The sequence below is a fragment of the Lagenorhynchus albirostris genome, unplaced genomic scaffold (genome assembly GCF_949774975.1).
Source record: "Lagenorhynchus albirostris unplaced genomic scaffold, mLagAlb1.1 scaffold_431, whole genome shotgun sequence".
NCBI lineage: Eukaryota > Metazoa > Chordata > Mammalia > Artiodactyla > Delphinidae > Lagenorhynchus > Lagenorhynchus albirostris.
The window spans coordinates 1-20,665 of record NW_026783516.1 but is presented as its reverse complement, the minus strand read 5'-3'; the positions used below and the strand labels follow the sequence as shown (position 1 = coordinate 20,665).

The 20,665-nt window shown below is 43.0% G+C and overlaps 1 protein-coding gene across 1 annotated transcript in view; it reads right to left on the bottom strand.

Moving 5' to 3' along the window:
• LOC132514350 (acetyl-CoA carboxylase 1-like) overlaps positions 1-20,659 on the bottom strand; it is a gene marked incomplete at its 3' end in the record, with an annotated part of 30,424 nt that extends 9,765 nt beyond the window's left edge. Inside the window, exons 1-4 of the mRNA XM_060138967.1 lie at positions 20,505-20,659; positions 19,826-19,936; positions 3,144-3,287; positions 2,436-2,556 (exon numbers count right to left, since the gene is read on the bottom strand). Coding sequence (XP_059994950.1) covers positions 2,436-2,556; positions 3,144-3,287; positions 19,826-19,936; positions 20,505-20,642 — 514 coding nt within the window. The remainder of the gene's footprint in view (positions 1-2,435; positions 2,557-3,143; positions 3,288-19,825; positions 19,937-20,504) is intronic.
• Positions 20,660-20,665: the final 6 nt, after the last annotated feature.

The window sequence follows — 20,665 nt, the reverse complement described above, 5'->3', positions numbered from 1 at the left end:
CTGCAAATAACTGTTTCCTGGCTGCCCTCTCGGCTCATAGTTTCTCAGCGAGTCTTCTAATTTGAACATGGCCCTCCGCCCCCTAAAAACTCAAGCCCAAAACCAATTAAAAGTGGAGATCCGAGCAAGCTAACCTCTGCTGACTTAAACAGGATGGAGAGTGTTTTATCAAGACTCAACTTGTAATTACTGTGTTCTACATTCCTTGCCTCTATGGCCCCAGTGTAAAATGTGATCATCCATTTCAAAATTATCTCTCTATCATGAGCCCAAAGCCGATCGTTTAGATTCTGGTCTCGTGTTGGGCATCAGTTTGAAGAATATCACGGCACTATCTCCTCTAATAAATGACTTTAACTTTTCACCTAGGAGATATCTGCTTTAACTTATCACAGGGAATCATCTGCTTTCTTTAACGCTTCCACTAAATTAAAATCTGAAGTCACTCGATTTGGGAGCGAGTGTTAGCTGCACAAGAGACAGCAGGATGAATTACTAGGGAGTCGATGAAAAAATATTATCCAAAACGCAGAAAACTTAGTTTATCACAAATTCATTTTATTCTGTGGATCTCATTAATAATAGCCAGGATAATGCCCATCTACACACACACACACACACACACACACACACACACACACACACACATACCTGTTCACCCCATGAAAGAGGGCTCAAATTTTGATAAAGGTTCTAAACCAAACTTCTAAGTACATCAGGATATTGAAATTCTAACTTTATATGCTTGGATCATTTGACGGTTCTTACTTCAGTAGTAATGATTTGGAACCACAGAATTCATTTCAAAATGGAAATTGTTTTTCTTTCAAACCCCTCCTGTCTTATATGTTGACTGACAGAGGGGAGTCATTGGTGGGCGATGGCCATTGCAGGTGGGCTTTACTGGGCCTCCTCAAAGAAGAGCAGGTCATGTTCAATTCAGATGCAGAACTTAGAAGCCAGCTAACGTGGCATCCCGTAATTCCCAGGAGAACACTCGCTAAGTCTTGTTCTGAATTCTGCCAGAAAAGTCCTGTATTTTAAGGCTGACAGGTATCTTAGGTTCATAGTTCTTATTATAAATCTTGGTATAAAAATGAGAGGTAGGGAAAAAGATTACTATGGTGATTTTTCTGGTGATGTAAGAAAAAGTATTTAGCTTTATTAAGATGAACAAGAAAAGGCATTGAAGACAACAGGTAACATTTTAAATTAAAGTCAGCCCTCCTCTGGTGATTTTTTTACACTATCTAGAGTTAGGCTTCAGATTAAGCACAACTCCTACGTATTAGCTGTGAGACCTTGCCCAAATCACTTAACTTCTCTGAGCCTGTAAAACGGTCATCTCTTCTTATCTCTGAGCAGTAGTAAGTCCAAATAAGATAGTGTATATGGAAGTGCTTTACAGGCCCACGTGGCTTAGTGGGTGCCCACAAAGGTGTATTAAGTCTTCCTTATGAAGACTTCTTTCTCTTTCAACAAAATCACAATGACTCTTAAGTTTAAGGAATTATCTTCTGCATTCCATTCTTCTTTTAGATATAGCCTTTTTGGGAGGAAATAGTTGCAACAAACATGGAAAAAAGAACAAACACTTTCTCAAAAAGCCTAAAAAAAATAGATTCAAAATGTAGCAGGGGGGTTTGGGGCTTCACAAAAGAACTTCCCACTAAATAAGGTTTGTTAAAATCGCCAAATGGACAGACAAACAAGAATGTACATTTGCCTTATGTGGAGTTGCCTCTTTTTTCCCCTCTTTTTGTTTTTTAAGTTTGGTAAAATCAGCCCCAAGACAGAGGGATATATTAGACAAACATGGAGGGAGGGCTTGTTCTTACTCGATACAGTTATCACATTAAAAGTTCTGCACAGTCTCTTCATGAATAAATCATCTTACAAAGCAACCTTACATTAATAACTAAGGCACAGATCAATACTATTACCAAAATCATATGAGAAGAAGGGCGCATGCAGGGTGGGTGCCCAGCAACAGCTTGCTGGGAAGAGTGCAGTCACACTCTATAGTGAAGGGTCTCAAAGACCTTTTCCAAAACTTATCTGATCAATCTCTGTTTATAGAGACTAGATGGTCAAAGATTCTGGTCCTGTAATTCTATGACTTTATGGCTTATATTTAACTGTTTTAAAGTCTTTGAGCCCATTAAACAATAAGTGCTCTAATAACAGAAAAGAAATGTATTAATGACTCCAGTGCTTATGACTCAATGGCTGATTTCATTCATTTTTCATTTGTTCTTGAAGGATTTTCCACTTTTTTCTTCAGAGAGCTGTTTTTCAGATTTCCCTCATTTCCAGGTACTTCAGTGGCTTTGTTTTCTTTGTCATATACTATTGTGCAGGAATTGGTTAGTGATTGAAAGGAAGACTGGAAGTTTGAGGGCCAGGGTGCCACAGACCCTCAAATGTGTACATACTTGGGTGGGGACGGCCTGCCAGCATCCAGCGAGGATCATATGGAGTCTTTGTGGGAATAAACTCGATGACTCTATCTATAGGATCCTTGGAATTCAGGAGAGGAACTGAACTGTGTACACTCTGAAAGGAGATTGGGGGGGAAAGAGCACAGCGGTCAGTGAACAACTCCAACTCAGCAACAATCGTTATGGACAAAGACAGCAGGGACCACATATGGAGTCACACCCGTTAGTCCCAATCATCAGCTAGAAGAACCCTAATCTCGAGCCAAGCCCTGAGGAACATGTACAGCTCTCAAGTCTCATGTAGGAGCCTGGCAGAAAGTGGGGCATTCTGACTCCTGGTTTCAGTGTGCCCAGGCTCTCCAGGAAGCTCCCCAGAGGGGTGGATACCGATTACAAAGGGGAAGACCCACAATGAGGAAGAAGCCTTAATAAGCTGGGATCTGAGCCCAGAGAGGACACGAAGGCTTCTGCGGCTGGAAATCATCAGAAAGGGGCCTAAGCAATGAAATCCAAAGGCATTTTAAAGGTAGGAGGCAAAAGATGGCTTTAAGGAAAAAAAAGAAATCAACGGCTTCCAGAGAACATATCGTAAAAAAATCCCTTTACTATAAAACAGTCGCACACGCGGAGGCAGTGAACTCTGCTGCAAAGGCTGGGTGCTACGGGCTTCCTCGGTGCTGGAAGGAAGGGGGGAGGGCTTACCTTCGGCATGTAGGACAGCCAGTGCAGGACAGTGAACACCCCTTCAAAGTCATCACAGACAGTGCTGTGGGTCACCCCATTGTTGTGCATGATCTGGATGCCCCCGAGCTGGTTATTGGAGGTGTACACTTCCCTTCCGAGGACCTAGAGAAATAAACAAGGGAAAAGACATCCGTCCAGACAGAGAGAAAGGCAAAGTCTACTTCGTAATTCCCACGAAATTGATTCTTTTCTCCACAAGACAGAGTCCAGCCTCCGTGGGTTGTGCTGAGGGACTATCTGGACCTTTGTCCCAAAAAGAAAACTTGGAAAACACAAAAGGCTTTTAAACAATCACATATTCTGTTGCAATTTAAACACCAGCAAGCCTCTCTCTCTCTCTACTAGCTGCCACAGATGTGCATGGCATACTTGACTCTGAGCTGAAATCATGGCAGTGGGTAAAGCCTGGACCCTGAGACACAGGCTACGTCATCGCCTGCAGGCCTGGCCGAGCTGCTGCCCGTAGGCACAGTAGAGGGAATGTGCCTGTCTTTTGACAACCTCAAGTGATGAGTCTCAGTTAAATAGAAACACTGTGAGGTTTGGATGCCTCATTTTTTAAGGGTTAATTTCCCCCTTTACATTGGATTTTTAAAGCAAAATCCTGAAGCAACTCATGACACATACATGAATGAACCCTTGAGCCGACAGTCCTCTTTGTGTGCTGGGTGCAGGGTAGTGATTTATACCCAAACCTGCCTCTCCTGCGTCCTTCCCTCCCAAGGTTCCAGGGAATTCAGGGCCTCAATTCCCTGGTGTATCCATCCCTAGAGGAGTTTAACCCTTGTGAGGTTGAAGGGCATCTGCAATTGGAAACCATAAAGTTTCCTTTAAAAAAGAAAAAAAAGGAAGAAAAAATATTCTTCGACTTGGAAATTGTAGGGTTTCTTTTTCACTTGAAGATTGGTTAATAATTTCTTTCAGGGAGGGAGGTTTTCTGACCCAGCAGATGGACGCTGGGCAGCCTGATCACTGACTACCGCAAACTTCTGAGTGTGTAGTAATTGCCAGTCATCTATGGTAGCCCTGGAGAGCTCTTAGCGGTTGCAGAGCGCTTACTGTATTTTACCTTTTCTTTTCCCTTTCCTTCTTTAGAAAATAACCATAACACAAAATTTCTTCCTTACTTTTATTCATTTCCAGTCTCTGGGGAGAAGCGAATAAATGAAAGACCAGCAAATTCTACCTGTATATTCCCATCCTGCCGCTTCCTGTTAGGAGCTGGTTCCCCTGCATGCTGGGTCAGCCCCAACATCAAGACTTGCCAAAGGCTGAGGAAGGTGGTGGCCAAAGCAATGACCTCCATGTGACCCAGCTGGCCTTGGTTCCATTTAACTTCAGCTAGGAAGGATGGAAGACACTCTTCTGAAAGGAATATGGGAAGCAAAATGGCTCTCGGATTACTGCTTTCCTCGCTAAGGAAGCACAGAGAACAAGCCTTTGCAAGCAGCCCTGAGCTGAGTAACACAGCAGCAGCTCCTTCGAAGGAGCCCCCAGATCCAGGGAGGCCGTATCTGACCACTGGGTTCCCGTCCGCCTCTCGGTCTGTCTTTCATCTCAGCCCAGGCGCTGTGGCTCTTTTCTCATTCTCCTGCTGTCTCTTTCCATTTGCCCTCTCCCTGACTGATACACTGATCTCTCGGTCACTCAGCTTTCTGCTCCACTGAGTCCATATTACTAATAACACCTCCGCCACGGCCAGTTTACCTCATGAAGGCAGGAGCACATCATTACAAAATAAACTCATAACTTTGACATTCTAGCAAATACTCGCCGTTTGTTATTTTTATGGCTTTAGTCTTTCTAACAGGCAGAGGGCATTACATACCTGTTTCATTTCTATCTTTAAATGTGTGCACAGGCACACTCGCACATGCATCAGGAAGCAAAACAGAATGAAAAACCAACCCCAAACAAATGTCCAAAGCAGTCAGATGACGGGGGACCCTGGTGGAGGCAGAAACCCTGTCACTCAGGGAGGCCGCGCTCTGATCTGGCTCCGGTTTTATGGATGTCATAAACCTGATGGCCCACAACTGGTCCTTCTGGGACAGACGGCCTCTCTGCCAGAAGTCATTCAGTGTGATCAGCAGTATTTTTAATTATTAAAATAAAATCGGAAAGGGGGAAACGAAATAAAAAGGAGACACTGTGCTGACCCTGAATATCTGATACCCACAATCTATGACAGGAGCCCAGAACTCCTTACTGCCTAGAAGACAGAGCTGGGGCTATTTTCTGCTCAGAAACGCTATTTTCTTTCCCATGAAACACTGTCTCTAGTACTTGATAATGTCCAACCACTTAGAACCTCACACCTCTCCAAAATCAGCAATGAACCCATCGAGGACCAATTTCAGAAAAAGGGACTGAACCAGACCAAGAGATGCTTAGCTGTTCAAATACACCTTCCTCGGATGTCTTTGCCCCTTCATTTCAAAGAGGAAGAGAGCCTCTAGAACTGGGCTACTCCTGGAGGCCCCCTCATCTCCCCATTCTACCCCATATTCTTACAAACTAATAGGAGACAGACTTGGAAGGAGCAAGAGTTTAATAACTTGGTATGTCTTCCCTTTACAAGTGGAAACTCAGGCTCTGACGTGTTGGCATTGTTCTGAAAAGGCGGCAGTATTTATACATTTCTTCTCCTCTGGGTTCAGAAAGAAAACCAGGGCTTACCACAACGAAGAACATTACCCTGGGCTAAAGAAATGTTTGTCATGTAAGAGGATTCATTTAATTTGGGAATTAAAGACAAAAATTATAGGACAGACTAACAGAGTATCCGAAGAGCTCTCTCTGATCAGCCTTATCATATGAGGTAGGGGGTGAAGAGGGGAAGGACACACAAAAATGAAACCTGCTTCACTAACCACAAACAAATGCCAACAATCATAGCTACTTAACAATCAGCGAAGAGAAAGCAGGGGCCTCCAGTTCATCTTCAATGACCATATGTTTGGAGCATGCACCAGGAGAATGAGGGCACACACAATAGCTCCTGATTTATAGGGGTCATTGCTGACTCAAGTGGTTTTAATGATTTTAGAATACTTCACAACAAAAGCTCCAACTGCAAAAGCAGAATCTGGGCGAGGACAAAATCCATTCTGCCTAACTCTGAAATGATTGCGCTGGAACAGTTACACTAACCCTGATGAGCACTGAGGAAGGCAAAGTAAAGAACCCACTGTTTTATTCTTCCATCTACTGCCCTACCAATCTTCTACAGAAAAACCTGGGATAAACAACCCTCATTTACATAATATTTTCATGAAGTGGGCAAGATTCATTCACCAATTTTTTTCCAACTTGGACATATGCATTCTTGTATAAGTCAAGTTGCTTGCCATGTTCCAGTTCCGAAATTATTCCTCTCACATTTTATACTGCATGATACAAACTTTTAGTTTATCTGCCCAACAAGCATCAATAACCACTTAAACACAGGAACCACTCAAACAGAAGTGACTCTGATGAGGCCCCACTTTGCTGCCCCCAGGTCTAAGTGGAGAGGCAGTGCCATGCGATACTAGGAACAGGCACCATCTCAGGTCCCCCGCTGAAGAGTGCCCACGCCGCAGAGCTGAGCCTGAAAGAGGATCTCCATTCACTCTCCATATAAACTTCAGCCTCATCCAGCACTTACAGCTGGCAGACCTGGGAATTAAGAGCGCTGCATACAGCCAGTGATTAGCAGAACGCAAATGTTAAAGGCTCCACGAAAGATGCTGCATAGCCTTTAGAAATTCTGAGATACACAGGAAGTACAAATGAATGCAGCTATACATACATACATGCAGAGGCCTTAGCCACTGCTGCTGTTGCCCCTTATCTAGAGACACTGCAGACAGCTCAGGTTTACCACAGCTGACAGGCAATGAAAACAGTCTAATAGACCGCCTGCTCTCGCCCTTAAATCCCTTTTTGGAGATCAAGATAAACACGTTCTTCCCTTCCCCAGTGCTCCAGACATTTGACTGAAGTGGCAGAGCACTGTGAGGTTTTGTGCAAATGAAATCACTGTGTAATACTGAATGAATGTAGTATTTACTTGTCAGGATGTTTGTCAGCACACAGGCACTGAGATTTCCAAGTTTCATAGATGTAACTTAGCTCAATTGTTTTTAAAAAATTGCTTTTGTCCTGACATATACATTATGTTGGAGACCTTTCGACTTAAAAGCAAATATTTGCAATCATGTGCTGAAGATGTGAAAAATAATGATGCATATCGATGGAATAAAAAATGAATTCTGCTGCTTTCCTCCCTCTATCCAACCTTTCCCCCTTTAAACATTCCTGATGGGTCAGTTAAAGAAGCAGGGAGTACAAAAGTCCTCCTGCATCTAAGAATTAGGCTACACGAGCTGAGTCCTTGCTGCGATACTCCATCTCATTACGGTATTTCTATTCTCAAGAGGATGTGAGGAGGGGTTTTGTAAATTTCCTGAGCAACTGTCATCACTGGACTTCATCCATGATTCTAGATATTAAAGTCATTCTGGGGACCTGTCAGGTTATCAATAAAGGTTTGGCTAAGGCAGAAAGAGAGAGATGAGAAAGAATAAGTGGGAACACGGAAGAAGTATTAAAACGGGAACAAAAGAAAGGAGAAAGGATGAGAGAGGAAAAGGGAGGGGGGAGAAAAGAGAGGAAGGGGAAGAAAATATGCAATAGCTCATCTACTCATGCTGCTAACACCCTCCTCCTTGACCTGACAGGACTACATTTTTAAAAGCTGACAAGTAATTCAATCTCCAATTAACAGTTTTAAGTGGTGCAGCACATATTACTGTGTAAATGTTTCTCCAGGAATATATCCAAGGGTGAATGGAACTAAATCTCCAGGGAGACAGGACCAGTGCCTATGAGACCAAGAATACTTGGGGGTTCCAAAACACAGTCTCTGAATACAAAGACTCAGGGTTACAAGTTCCTCTCCCCACTTTGTTGCCGCTCTTGTCACTGGCAAACCCTCCAGAGCTGGTTGGCAGCTGGAAGGCTAGGGTTGGGGACCGAGAAGGGGCACAGTAACACACTGCTGGTACAGAATGGGAAAGGCTCTGGTGTGAGCCATGGCTGGATTCAACACTGTCCACTGCAAGACCAAAAGTCTCTCAATTAGCAGCAAAATTATAAAGTGATCAGGTTTGCTGATGGCTAAACTGGAGTAAAGGGACGGAGCTACCAGTGGCAGAAAAGATACTCAGCCAAAAAGAAACTGAGGTGATACAGGCCAGAAGTGACACTGGGAAGATCTCTGTTTACTGAGATGTAGGGAGAACAGAGGAATGAGTTAGACGGCAGAAGGATGGTAAGGATTTGAAGACAGGCTGGTGAGGAACAGAGACGCATTTTTAATGTAACTGGGGTAGAGAAGAGCCACATGACAGTTTACTTGTTAAATGTATGAGAACAGGCATAGGCTTCTGGAGTCAAAACTGATGTCAAACGAAATCACTCATCTCAGGGATCCATCAACTGCTCATTTAGCTACAGACTTGAGCATACTGACAATAAATTACTTCCAAAAATAGAAAAAATTTTAAAGTGTGGTCTATTGAGGTATAATTCACATGTAGTAAAATTGTCCATTTTTAGGTGTACATGAAATTTGCCATCACGTAGGCATATAACCACCACCACAATCACCCCAAAAGTTTTCATCAGCCCCCAAAGTATTCTCATTCCCTTTGTAATCAACTCCCTTCTCCCACCTCTGACAACCACTGATCCTTGTGTCTCAACAATATTGCCTTTTCTAGAACGTTATGAGTCTAGCTTCTTTCAGTCAGCGTAATGCATCTGAGATTTATTCATGCTGACGCAGGTGGCAGTAGTTCCTTTTTTACTGCACAGTACTATTCCATTTTATGGAAATAACACACCTTGTCCATCTCTTTGCCTGTTAGCAGACATTTGGGTGGTCTCCAGTTTTTGGCAACTATGAATAAAGCTGCTAGAGACATTCACGTACAGGTTTCTGTATGAATAGACATTTTCATTTCTGTTGAGTAAATACCTAGGAGTAGGATTGCTAGGTTATATGGTAAGTGGATAACTGACTCTATTTTTTTAAAAAAGCTCAACTTTTTCAAAGTGGCTGTACCATTTTGCATTCCCACCAATACACATGAGAGTTCTAGTTGTTTTGCATCCTTACCAACACTTAGTACTGTCTGCTTAGAATTTTTTATTTTAGTTTAGTGGTGTCTAATTGTGGTTTTAATTTGCATTTCCCTAATGACTAATGATAAATATCTTTTTGTGTGCTTATTTACCATCCTTATGCCTTTGGTGAAATGTCTGTTCAAATTTTTTACCCATTTAAAAAGTTACTGGGTTGTTTTCCTATTATTGAGTTGTGAGAACTATATATACGTGTGTATGTGTGTGTGTGTGTGTGTGTGTGTATACACATAAATACACACACACACACATATATATATTTTTTCCAGTCACCTCCAGTGGTTTTTCTGAATAGGATATTGGATGTGAGGTTGGTGGAAGGCAGATGGCTGTGTGACTGTCTGCCTGTGCCCACCAGTGGCGAGGCACAGAGTTTGGTGCCTGCTGGGATCTGGCTTCTTGGGGAGTAACACTGACCTTTCTTTCATCTTTGCAGCCTTTTTGTTTGTGTTTTCTCATTTACATCTGATGGGAAGCAATTTAATGTTTTCCCCTTGGAACACATGAAAAGCTTGTTATTGTCTTTTAGCCTAAATTTAAGCTCCATGAGAGCAGGAATCATCTTTGTACACCCATAGCATAAGAACAGAGCTTTACACACAACAGGCACACAATAAATGCAGGTGAACTGCCATAATTCTCACTGCTCTATCAAAACTCAGCTCTGGTTTGTATTTTCAGCAAGCTGAACTACTATAAGCAAATGAAGTCTTTCCTATTAGTGTTATAATGTGTAGCAGATTCTTTAAGCAAAATGAGTGATTCAATTTTCCTCTCCTTTTAGTTTTCCCCAGTGTAGACACTGGGTTTTCCTTTCAAAATTCTTTACCTGGGCTAGAATTAAGCTAGTAACTCTATGTACTATAAAGTCATATTATACTAGGGTTGCTCTACTGAACTGCATAAACCTGCTTTAGCTGTTGAGAAGACATTTTATCAGAGGGTTAGATAGAAAATGAAGATACCCAAAACGTGATTATATGTTCCAATGGTCTTGACTTCTCATATTTGCATCTTATGCTGTTGGATAAATTTGGGTGAGGGGCTTCCCTGGTGGCGCAGTGGTTGAGAGTCCACCTGCTGATGCAGGGGACAAGGGTTCGTACCCCGGTCCGGGAGGATCCCACATGCCACGGAGCGGCTGGGCCCGTGAGCCATGGCAGCTGAGCCTGCGCGTCCGGAGCCGGTGCTCTGCGACGGGAGAGGCCACAGCAGTGAGAGGCCCATGTACGACAACAACAACAACAAAAATTGGGTGAGTTCTTTTCCTTAATAAACACCGATTTCTCAATTTCTCTTATGTGCAAACTATTTTAAAGGGCTTAAATTCCAGACTCTGAGACATTTAAAAAACTAGGAACCAGTGAAGAATCAACCAGAAAAACCTGAAGCCTGGGCATGATAATCTACAGCTCAATCTAAACAGCTCTGAAAGCTTCTCCTTTCATAATTCAACACCCTGACTGTGTACATCAGCTGATTAGACTGTGTGAAGATGGCCACTCTGAATGAGAGGGGACATAGCCAGATTTGGATCCATGCACAGGGGACATTCCCGAGAATGATGAACAGCCAGGAGTCAGGTTTCTAAACAGTCTCGTTTCCTGCGTCTTTATCATATTCACACAGCAGTCTGTGCACAGCCAGGGACCAGGTCTGTCTTCCCCCTGGAAGACTGAAGTCCTTGCATTTCTAATCTACCAACGTGTGCAGTTCTTGCACTTTTAATTTATGAGCGTGTGGGGGGGACCTCTCTGACTTGGAAACATATTGGCTCGGTCTAATGCTTGGAGATTATTAAACTCAGAGATATGCTCCACTATCAAGTCTACAGATCTTTTATTTAGAAGATATGGTGCTCTAAATGCACAAAGAGCTCCCTGTCACCTTCACATTAAAGCCCCTAGTGCCTGGTAAATGGAATTATATAGCTGTCATCTCCTTTCCCCAAAGTTTTAAGAGTACGATGGGCTCATTTTTTCACACTCCATCCCAGCTTCAGAACTAAGAGACCTACTTTGTATTGATTTAAGGTCTCAGAAATAAATAAACCTGCTTCACCGCTGTGATTCACAACAAATTCATGATACACTATTGCATGATATATTTCAAGCTCTGGCTCTGGCTCTCTTTTTCCTCTGGTGAGTGATGGGGGAGGTGGGAGGTAGTGGGGAGCTGCGAAGCTGACAGCTGGATGGTTATTGGAGATGGCTGCTGACTGCAAATCCAAGAACAGACACTGCTGGAGGAGTATGGGATTTTTTTTAAACTGGGGGGCAGGGGTGAAAAGCTAATTTACTTGGGTTTCAGGCTGGGGTTGGGGGAGAAGAAAGGTTAAGGGGAGAGGAGAGGGAAAGATGGAATAGCAAAGCTTCAACTGAACACTAATTTGCAAAGACAGAGCTATGAACATGTGTAGAAAGAAAGGTGAAGAAAATCCAGCATAAGAAGGCGTAACATCTGACTGGAAGATGAAAACGCCAAGCTGCTCTGCTTAGGGCACTGTGCTGGCAGTCCTCAGGGGGCACTTAGCTTGAGTTCAGGGACAAGGTTTTATTAGAGGCAGAACGTGCAGAGACCCTACACGCCACAGAACCTGTGAAGTGGAGGCATCTCTTGATTCCAATACTCGGGAAGCATCCCAGTCTGGGAGGCTGGAATGGACCCTCTAGAGAGAGGGTAGAGATGTTATGGAGGTCCACACGTATGAAGTGAGCCCGAGACTGCTCCCTGAGCTGAGAGGGTAATAAGCTCTAGCATTTTACATTTGGTTTGTGTGCCCATAGAGCTTAAGATTACCTCAGTCTACAGCACTTTTATTGATTCCTGAAATAAGTACCACCAAACCATGAGTTTTAACCACTACCTAAATATGCAGCACTCAGAAAGACCTATCTTTCAATCATGTATTAGGATCCTGACTTTCGATACGGCAGGTGATGGGCAGGTCTAAAAGCCTTGCGTGATGCCATGTGGCAGTCTCCTACAGTTCCATAGAGTACTACTTCACAGTGGTGAGTTTTAGCTGTTTCTCCAGTAATTACTAAGTATTTCATATTTTCAGCTGGCAAGAATGTTATTTATGAGTCCAATTTCTTTTCTATCTTTGAAGAGCATTTTCATCTTCACTACATTTGTTCTTGAGACAAGACCAGACTCTGAAAGCAAAAATACATGGGAAAGAGTTTGGTTCTGTTAAGTTCTACATAAGCCAGACCATCAAACTGGGAGTTGCTTTGTTAATTTTGAACTACTTTTTAAGAGGTATTAGTTTGTCTTACAGAGAAACAGACTTTAGCCAAATATAAGGAAGAACTTTATACAGATGAAAGGGATTGGCTGAAAAAGTACTGAGCTCCCCTTCAGTTGAGTTTTTCAAGCATAACTGAATGACTATTTCGTAATGGAGTCACAGAGGAAATTCAAACAACAGTTGGGTGGTTGGACTTTTGAGGATCCTTCCACTCCCAACAATTACAATTCTATGGCCCCTTGGTGTCATCATGAATGATATCACCCCTTCCACCCACCATGGGGCATTTATTCTTCCATAATATGGATAAGAAACAAAAAAATTTTGAATTGTTATGCTTTACAACTCCTATTCCTAATCTTGCTAATATGTAATAATTTTACACATCACTGATATGTAATCTCACTAACATAAAATTCTCTCACATGGAATCACTTTTTTGATCCCCCCCCAACTCCTTCCCCCTCATCTATCCTAACACGGTTCCCTGGCTACAAATCGAGATACATCTTCATAGCATAACAGAATACTAGAAATTAAAGACAATTTAAGATTAAGAGAACCTCTGGCCTTCACCTTAAGGTGGGAAACGTATTTTACAAAGAGGAAATTGAGCCCCAAAGAGATTAGAGCCCAATGTTGCTTTACCTAGTAAATGGAAAGGAGAGGAATAATCAAAAGTTTTTCATTTGCTTTTTTTTTTTTAAATAATCTAAAGGCTTTGAAACTTCAAAAAGTTTGAGCACATTTACAATAGTTTGTCAAACATGCTAATTCCTGAGTCTCTATTTAATGCCCAGGCAGAGACTCTCAGCTTTGACTTGATGCTTGTGTGGGTCTCCCGTCCTGAGTCTCTAAGCCACCATGCCCACATGGGCTGTCTTAGAGAGTCAGAGGCAATGGAGCTCTGAACAGCAATTCTAGCAGAGAGCCTAGGATCAGACTTCTGGTATATTACCTTGACTCACTAATGGAGTCCAAGATACCTGGTACAGTTTCCTACCAAACCCAAGGAACGTCAAACAAAAGACAAATAAAACAACCCCCCAGACAGAGTCAGGTGTGCCCAGATTTTGTGTGTGCAGGGGGAAGGGCTTGAAAACTAAGGGGATGTGCCCACTGCAACCCTCTCTGAGAACTCGTTCATAATGCTAACGCGAGGCTTACTCAGGAAGCTCAAATGCCCTCTTTAGAAAGGAGAGCGATCCCATCTGGAGCTTCAGAGCACAGGGCCTGTCTATTGTGAAAATAGGTAGTTAGGGACTTTTAAAAATGCAAATTGCTGGATTGATCCTTAGAGTGATTATGGGCTATTGTATCAACAAGTCCTTGGGGACTCTTGCAGACAGATGAGTGACACATATACTACCCTATCAGGACTGAACATGGGGCCTCTCACATTAATGGCTTTCCAAAGTGTGTGATTGTCTTTAGATAACATCTATAGGGGAAGTCAATACATGAATGTACGCCACAGTGAGGACTGACATCTAACATTTTCTTAAAGGAATTTTTGCCTTCAAAGGGTCAGAAAATAGAGAGAATGTTGTGTTTGTATTTCCCTTCCAGGGCCTGGATAATGAGTTGCAATGAGAAAGACCTCTAACCGCATCACAGGGAAGACCACAACAGTGCCAGCGATTTACCAGTATTAACTCATATAATCCGCACAAGAGCCTGGTAGATAGGTACTATTATGATCCCTGTTTTACAATTAACACAATTGTGACCTGGAAGGGTTAAATGCACTGCCCAAGGTCACACAACTCACAGGTGGCAGAGCCTGTACTCAAACATTGGCCAGTCTTAACTATTCCACCTCTTTCAGTTATGTGACAGTTACAATGCTGCCTCACAAAAGAGCTAACGAACTGCCCCCTTGCTTTCTCGAGCCTCCGGGACTGACTCTCACATTGAGCGAGTGTCACAGAGTCATGGGTGAGGAGGGAGGATGCATAATGCAGTCCCCTGGTGCTACAAGCTCCTGGGAGGAACTCTGATACTGTACCCAATAGAGTCACATTTCACATTGTACAGACACATAAAAATATGTATTTGGAGACTGAGGTCCAGAGAAAGACTGATACCAAGTCTCAAAAGCAAGATTAGCAGAATTAGCCCCCTACAGGCCTAACATATAGCCCTAGCCACACTCATCACATAATTGTTTTTTTCCTGGCAGATTCAGTGGAAATAGGGGCCAGCTCTCGCTAAGGGGAATGAGATTATTGGATTTTTTATTTTTTTTTGCCTTAAACCAGAAGCTTTAAAATGCTTATCACAAGAAAATCATATATCACCTCTTGAATGAATCTATAATCTATCTATCAGGCCATGGGCACATGCCTTACCTCCATAGACAGTAACTGTCCAGAGGACAAGTCAAAAACTGCAATTCTGCTTTCTTGGTACACAAAGAGAGCTTTCACCAAGCCTGGGGCAGTGGATTGAGAACTGGCAGGCTCTAGTCTACTTCCCTTATCATGCTAGGTCCTCCCAGCCTACCCACCACCTGATGTTACAGTACACATATTACACAGAAACAGAGAAGGGGAGTGGAGGGGAGAGGAAGTGGGTCCGAAAGTCACTGCAAACGTCCAGTGGCACCTTGACTTAGGAGTTTATGACTCTACAAATTGTCACAGTCCCTCAAGGGACTATCTTTTCAGTTCCCCAAACACACAGATTGCTGCCTTTGCCGGGCCAGCATGACTCACTCTGAGCAGGTAGTCTGTCATGTCCATCAAGTCCGCCCTTACCACTCAGTGAGGCATTCTGAGGGATCTGCCCACCAACAGTCTACAGTTTGTAGAGCTGGGAACCTATGATCCACTACCTGGAGTGACATGAAAGAGCAGGCCCTTAGAAGCTTCTCTTCCTAATGTCATCACTCTCATGATGTTTGGACAAAAAATAAAATGACCGGACTACTTTCTCTTCTCAGGCCTTGTGGACACTAAGCCCAGGGGACTGAGCGCATCTTAAATGAAACTCGGGGATGTGGAAGTTCATGTTCTGCTGCTAGTTCTAGTCTTTGTCAGTGGAACTAGGTTACTTTACCTCTTGCTGTTTTTGTCTTTCCATCTGTAAAATGGCCCTGGTGCCGCCAGCCCACCCAGAAGGTAGCAAGGAACCAGATAGATGTTCTTGATTTTAAGTTTCAAATAAAGTCATGCAGGCTGCCTCTAATCACCATCTCATTACCTTGAGTTCAAATGTCAACTCTGCTTCTGCAACACTTAAGGAAACCTGGTTCCTGTATTTCTCCACACCTTTGTAATATTTTGAGTATTTTACAAATAACTGCAGGCAACGGAGAGCAAGACATTCAAGGAAAGAGCATACACAAATAATGAGATCACAAGGACAAGGGATCAAAAGACGCATATGTGGAGCACTTTCTGGTTTTGGAACAAAAGACAGAGTGGCAAAGGATGGGGCCCCGTAAATAAGATGTGTAGGTGAACGGTGAAATCACCGAAAGGGAAAAACAGGAAACCGCCAGGGTGGTTATATTTTATATGCAGGTGACCACTGTTGGCGACAAAAAGAAATCCTTTAAAAAGTAAGAGTCTTTGGAAGCAAGAGGTTAGAAGGTCTAAACTAATTAAAACCAGGTCGGCTAACGACAGGTAACATCACGTGAGCACTGAGATGGAGAGTAGCTATAAAAGCTTGATGCGTACATGCAGTGTATTAAGTTGGGAATATGTGTCTCTCCAGCTTCGTATCTATTAAAGGAACAAACAATTTACATGTGGCTGCATTACAGGAGTGTGATATGTGGAGTGACAAACCTTTCTCTTCACATCCAACTATGTTCAGTCAAAGCAGGGATGGGATGGAGGGGGGTGAGGAGGGGAGGAGAAAAGCAGGGAGAAAGAAAGTTTTAAAAAAATCTCTGCCTCAGCAAAAGTTTTCATTAAAATTTTAGACAAATGATCCCTGTGTCCTTCTCCCTTGCTGCCTGGGGCTCCATGCTATTTCTATGCAAATAACAACCTCGTGGTTTATATCTTATTATTTCCACCAGAGCTGCAGTGAGACATGACCTGAGACGTGTAAGAGGTGGGTGGGGGGCTGAGGGGTGGAGTTAGAGAGGAGAGAGAGAGAGAGAGAAAGAGAGAGGAAGAAGGGAGAGACAGAGAGAGAGAGAGAAAGATGAAGTGGGTGTTCACTCAAGTGTGAACAAATATTGTCAGGAGTGAGCATCAAGAACAAAAAAGAATTGCAGGGATAACGTGTTTATTTCAGTCCCCCCACCCGCCCTTGCAAACCGGCACCTTTTAAAATTCATTGGGCATCAGGCGATCATGCACAATCCATCTGCTTTCACTTTATCATTTGCATTTCATGCCTCCTGGCTTTTGATGTGCTGATACTTTGATGCAGTCAGGAGACATGCATTATCATTATTTCAATTTTCAAAGGGGTCAACGGGATCGGCACTTGCACACACAGATTTTTTTTTTCCCCCTACAACCTCTGCACAACCACCTCCCTTCTTATTCTTCACCCTAATGTTTAACGTAAAGGATGAAGACTCAAAAAGGTAGGGGTCAAATGTTTACAGTCTAAAAGCTCGCATACACCGCCTACATTCCCGCTTTACACAGGTACACGCGTACGACAAGCTAGATGGTCAGGGCTTGTGGAGTCTCTACAGGGTTTCAGACACACACAAAGACTCTCACACATGGAGACTCAGGGAGGCACACAGACAGAGAAAGAGGGATCTAGACGCAAGACACAGACACAAAGAGAAAGAGACCAGCACTCACACAGGAAGAGGCATGCACTCAAAGTGACCTGGACACACGCCCAGAGGATGCGAGACAGAGATTCCTATAGGAAGAAAAGGCAGATGTGCAAAGAGACACCAGTGCAGACAAAGGCAGGACGTGCACAAGGAGGGAGGCAGAAGAGGCAGTCTGAGCATGTGGCTCCTTTCTAGTTTCCTTTCTCGTACCTGAGAGGCAAAGGGGCAGACAGGACATTCTTAATCAGTTTGCATGAAATCGGGGGTCTTCCAGCACCACGGCTGCACATAAGAGGCAGTGACATGAAGACAGTGAAGCGGGCAGAGCAGGGTTAAGTAACCCCTATAACTGATCACTCCCTTCAGCTACAAATGATCGCAGCCTTCTGGAAATGAGCATTGTGGGGTAAGTTACAGCTACAGCTTTACTGTCTTTTCCCTACAACTAGACTTCTTTAACAAGGAGCCCTGCAGGCTAGGAGGAAGATGAATATAATGAATTTGATCACAAAAATTCAACCGGGTTTTAAGAAAAAAATCCCTAATGCTTTCTTTGTGGCAGGATTGAAATTCAACTAGCAAGTTTTTAGGAAAAACAAACAAACAAATAAAAACCCCAGCAGCAGCGACAACAACACACCACCACCACCTTTGCTTTTCAGAATATTCTTTGGATATCAGGGAGAAAATTAAAAACTCAATGTAACAAGATACTTTTCAGAAATCAGCTCTTTGTTCAGGTACGGGAACATTATGGAAATGCAGGTGTCTTCTTTAAATTCTATCCTCACAGATAATGGTATCTACAATTCTCTTCAGCATTCCTCAATATCTCATCCTAAGAAGGTATCCAAAAGAACAACTTAAAAATAAAGTAAGTTTCTCCCGCAGCAATAATCTCCCTCAGTAGAGGCAGTTCACAATCTTTATTTCCAGGCTACTCTCCAAAAAGAGAGCAGGACATCCAAGTTTGCCTTTGTTAGCACTGCTCTGCCTTTCCTTGGAGAGAAAGGCAAGCCCAGAGAAGGACATGAAGTTTATACGAATGCAGAGAGCAAACTTATCACATCACACCATTCTCATTTCTGACATCCCCAAAAGCTAATTGGACTGATGGCAGTGTCAACTTATTCTAAATGGGAATGATAGGATAGGACACTTAATTCCCATCCTTCCACTTGAAAGCCAAGGCTTCATAAACAGTTTGCGTGAGTCTAGGTAAACAACTTAGCATGCATATAGCTCCGCAAGCACAATCACCAAACCGTGTAAGGGAGAGGAAAAGGAAACTGAAACTGTGATGTGAGCCAACACTTTGTGCCAACTACTAGCTGCTTTTACCTATGTTTTCTCATTTGATGTCCACAGCATCATTTAGAGGTGGAAATTATCATCCCCCTTTGACAGATAAAGAAAGCTGGGGAGTTGAGGGGTTATACGAGTTGTACGAGGTCAGTCAGCCAGCCAGCCAGCCAGCCTCAGACAATTACATATTCCTGGCTCTGGAGAGAAAATAATTTTCCTATGCCTACAAAGAAGTCAGAACTATACTGTCGGGGACTTCCTGGGCGCAGTGGTTAAGAATTCGCCTGCCAATGCAGGGGACACGGGTTCGAGCCCTGGTCTGGGAAGATCCCACATGCCGCGGAGCAACTAGGCCCGTGAGCCACAACTACTGAGCCTGCGCATCTGGAGCCTGTGCTCCGCAACGGGAGAGGCCCGCGCACCGCGGTGAAGAGTGGCCTCCACTCACCGCAACTGGAGAAAGCCCTCGCACAGAAACGAAGACCCAACGCAGCCAAAAATAAATAAATAAATAAAAAAAGTTGAACCTTCTTTTAAAAAAAAAAAGGCACAAGCTTTTCTTTTGAAGGGAAAATAAATCTCCATGTCATACTCTTTCTCAACAATCCATCCATGCATCCATCCACCCATCTTTCCACTCCATAATTACCAAGTACTTCCTTACGTACAAGGGACCATCATATGTGCTCCTTTTCAGAGGTGCTTTCACAAATTTCTCAAAACATTAAAACTTGACACCCTCAACGTGTTCAGGGGATGTTTCAGAGGTAGCTCCATGTCTGGGAATAGATCTCACACCCCTCGCTCACAGATGAGAAAAAGGGAGGGAGGGCAGAACAGAAGCGTTCAATTAATTCTGTCTTTCTAGAAGGACATCAGAATGTAAACTCCTCACAGCAGGAGTTTTATATGGTTTGTTTATTACATAGCAGGGCTTGGAATAGGGCCTGGCACATAGTAGGTGCTCAAAACACTCATTTTGTTGAATGAATGAATGAATAGGCAGGGAAGATGGAGGGAGAGGGGAAGAGATAGACTGAGGAAGCCTTCCCCCAATCAGGATCTAGAACTAGGAATTCACAATAATCCTCCAAAAGCTTCACATACTTCTCCCAAACCCTAGAAACTTACTTTGTTGAGGGCCCCAGCTCCTGTCAGAATTAAGTGAGAATTTTCAACCTGGATGGTTCTCTGTCCCAGTCGGACAAGGTAAGCCCCAATCCCAATGGCCCGGCATGTAACCTTAAAAAAGAATAAATTCGACATGTCACATATTTATGTTCCCTCCCTAGCTATAATAACTAAGGCACAGATATGTAAAATCCACATTAACAGGAAAAAAATATTGCTTTTTTAGGAAATCTGTTTCATTAATAACAATACAAAACCACAATTTCCTGGTTAAAGCAGAGAAGGTACAGAATTCTTTCAATGATTCAAGTAACAGTTAAAGGATCATACGCCCTTTACTTCTCTTACACTTTTGTTTATTTCACAGATGTCTGGCATCTACACTAGAGGTATGAACAAGGAAAACAGTAAGAGGAGAAGAAATTTCAGCTGTTAATACTCTGGTAGAATATTTAGAGAAATGAGAAGTTAAACTAAAGGCTAACATGAGGTGCTAGGTTTAGCTGGGAAATTCAATTATTTACATTATCCTGCCTTCCTACTTTCGTGCACAATTAAAATCAAATTGTAGATATACAGTTTTTAAGAAATGCTCCCATTTGGGACTAAGTAGTGGGGATGGGAGCAGAAACAAATCCTAGTCAGCTCTTCAAACATCTCATGCTCTGGCAAGATTTACCAGGCTAATGGTGATGATCTCATCATAGGCCAACGAGGATTCTCCAGCAATCATTCCAGAACCTCGAAGGTTCTCTGCTCCAAGTCCCTCTTCCTTCCCAATAATATCGGTTATCTTGTACCTAGTGGATACAGCCATGCCAAATTATACAGGTTAAACAC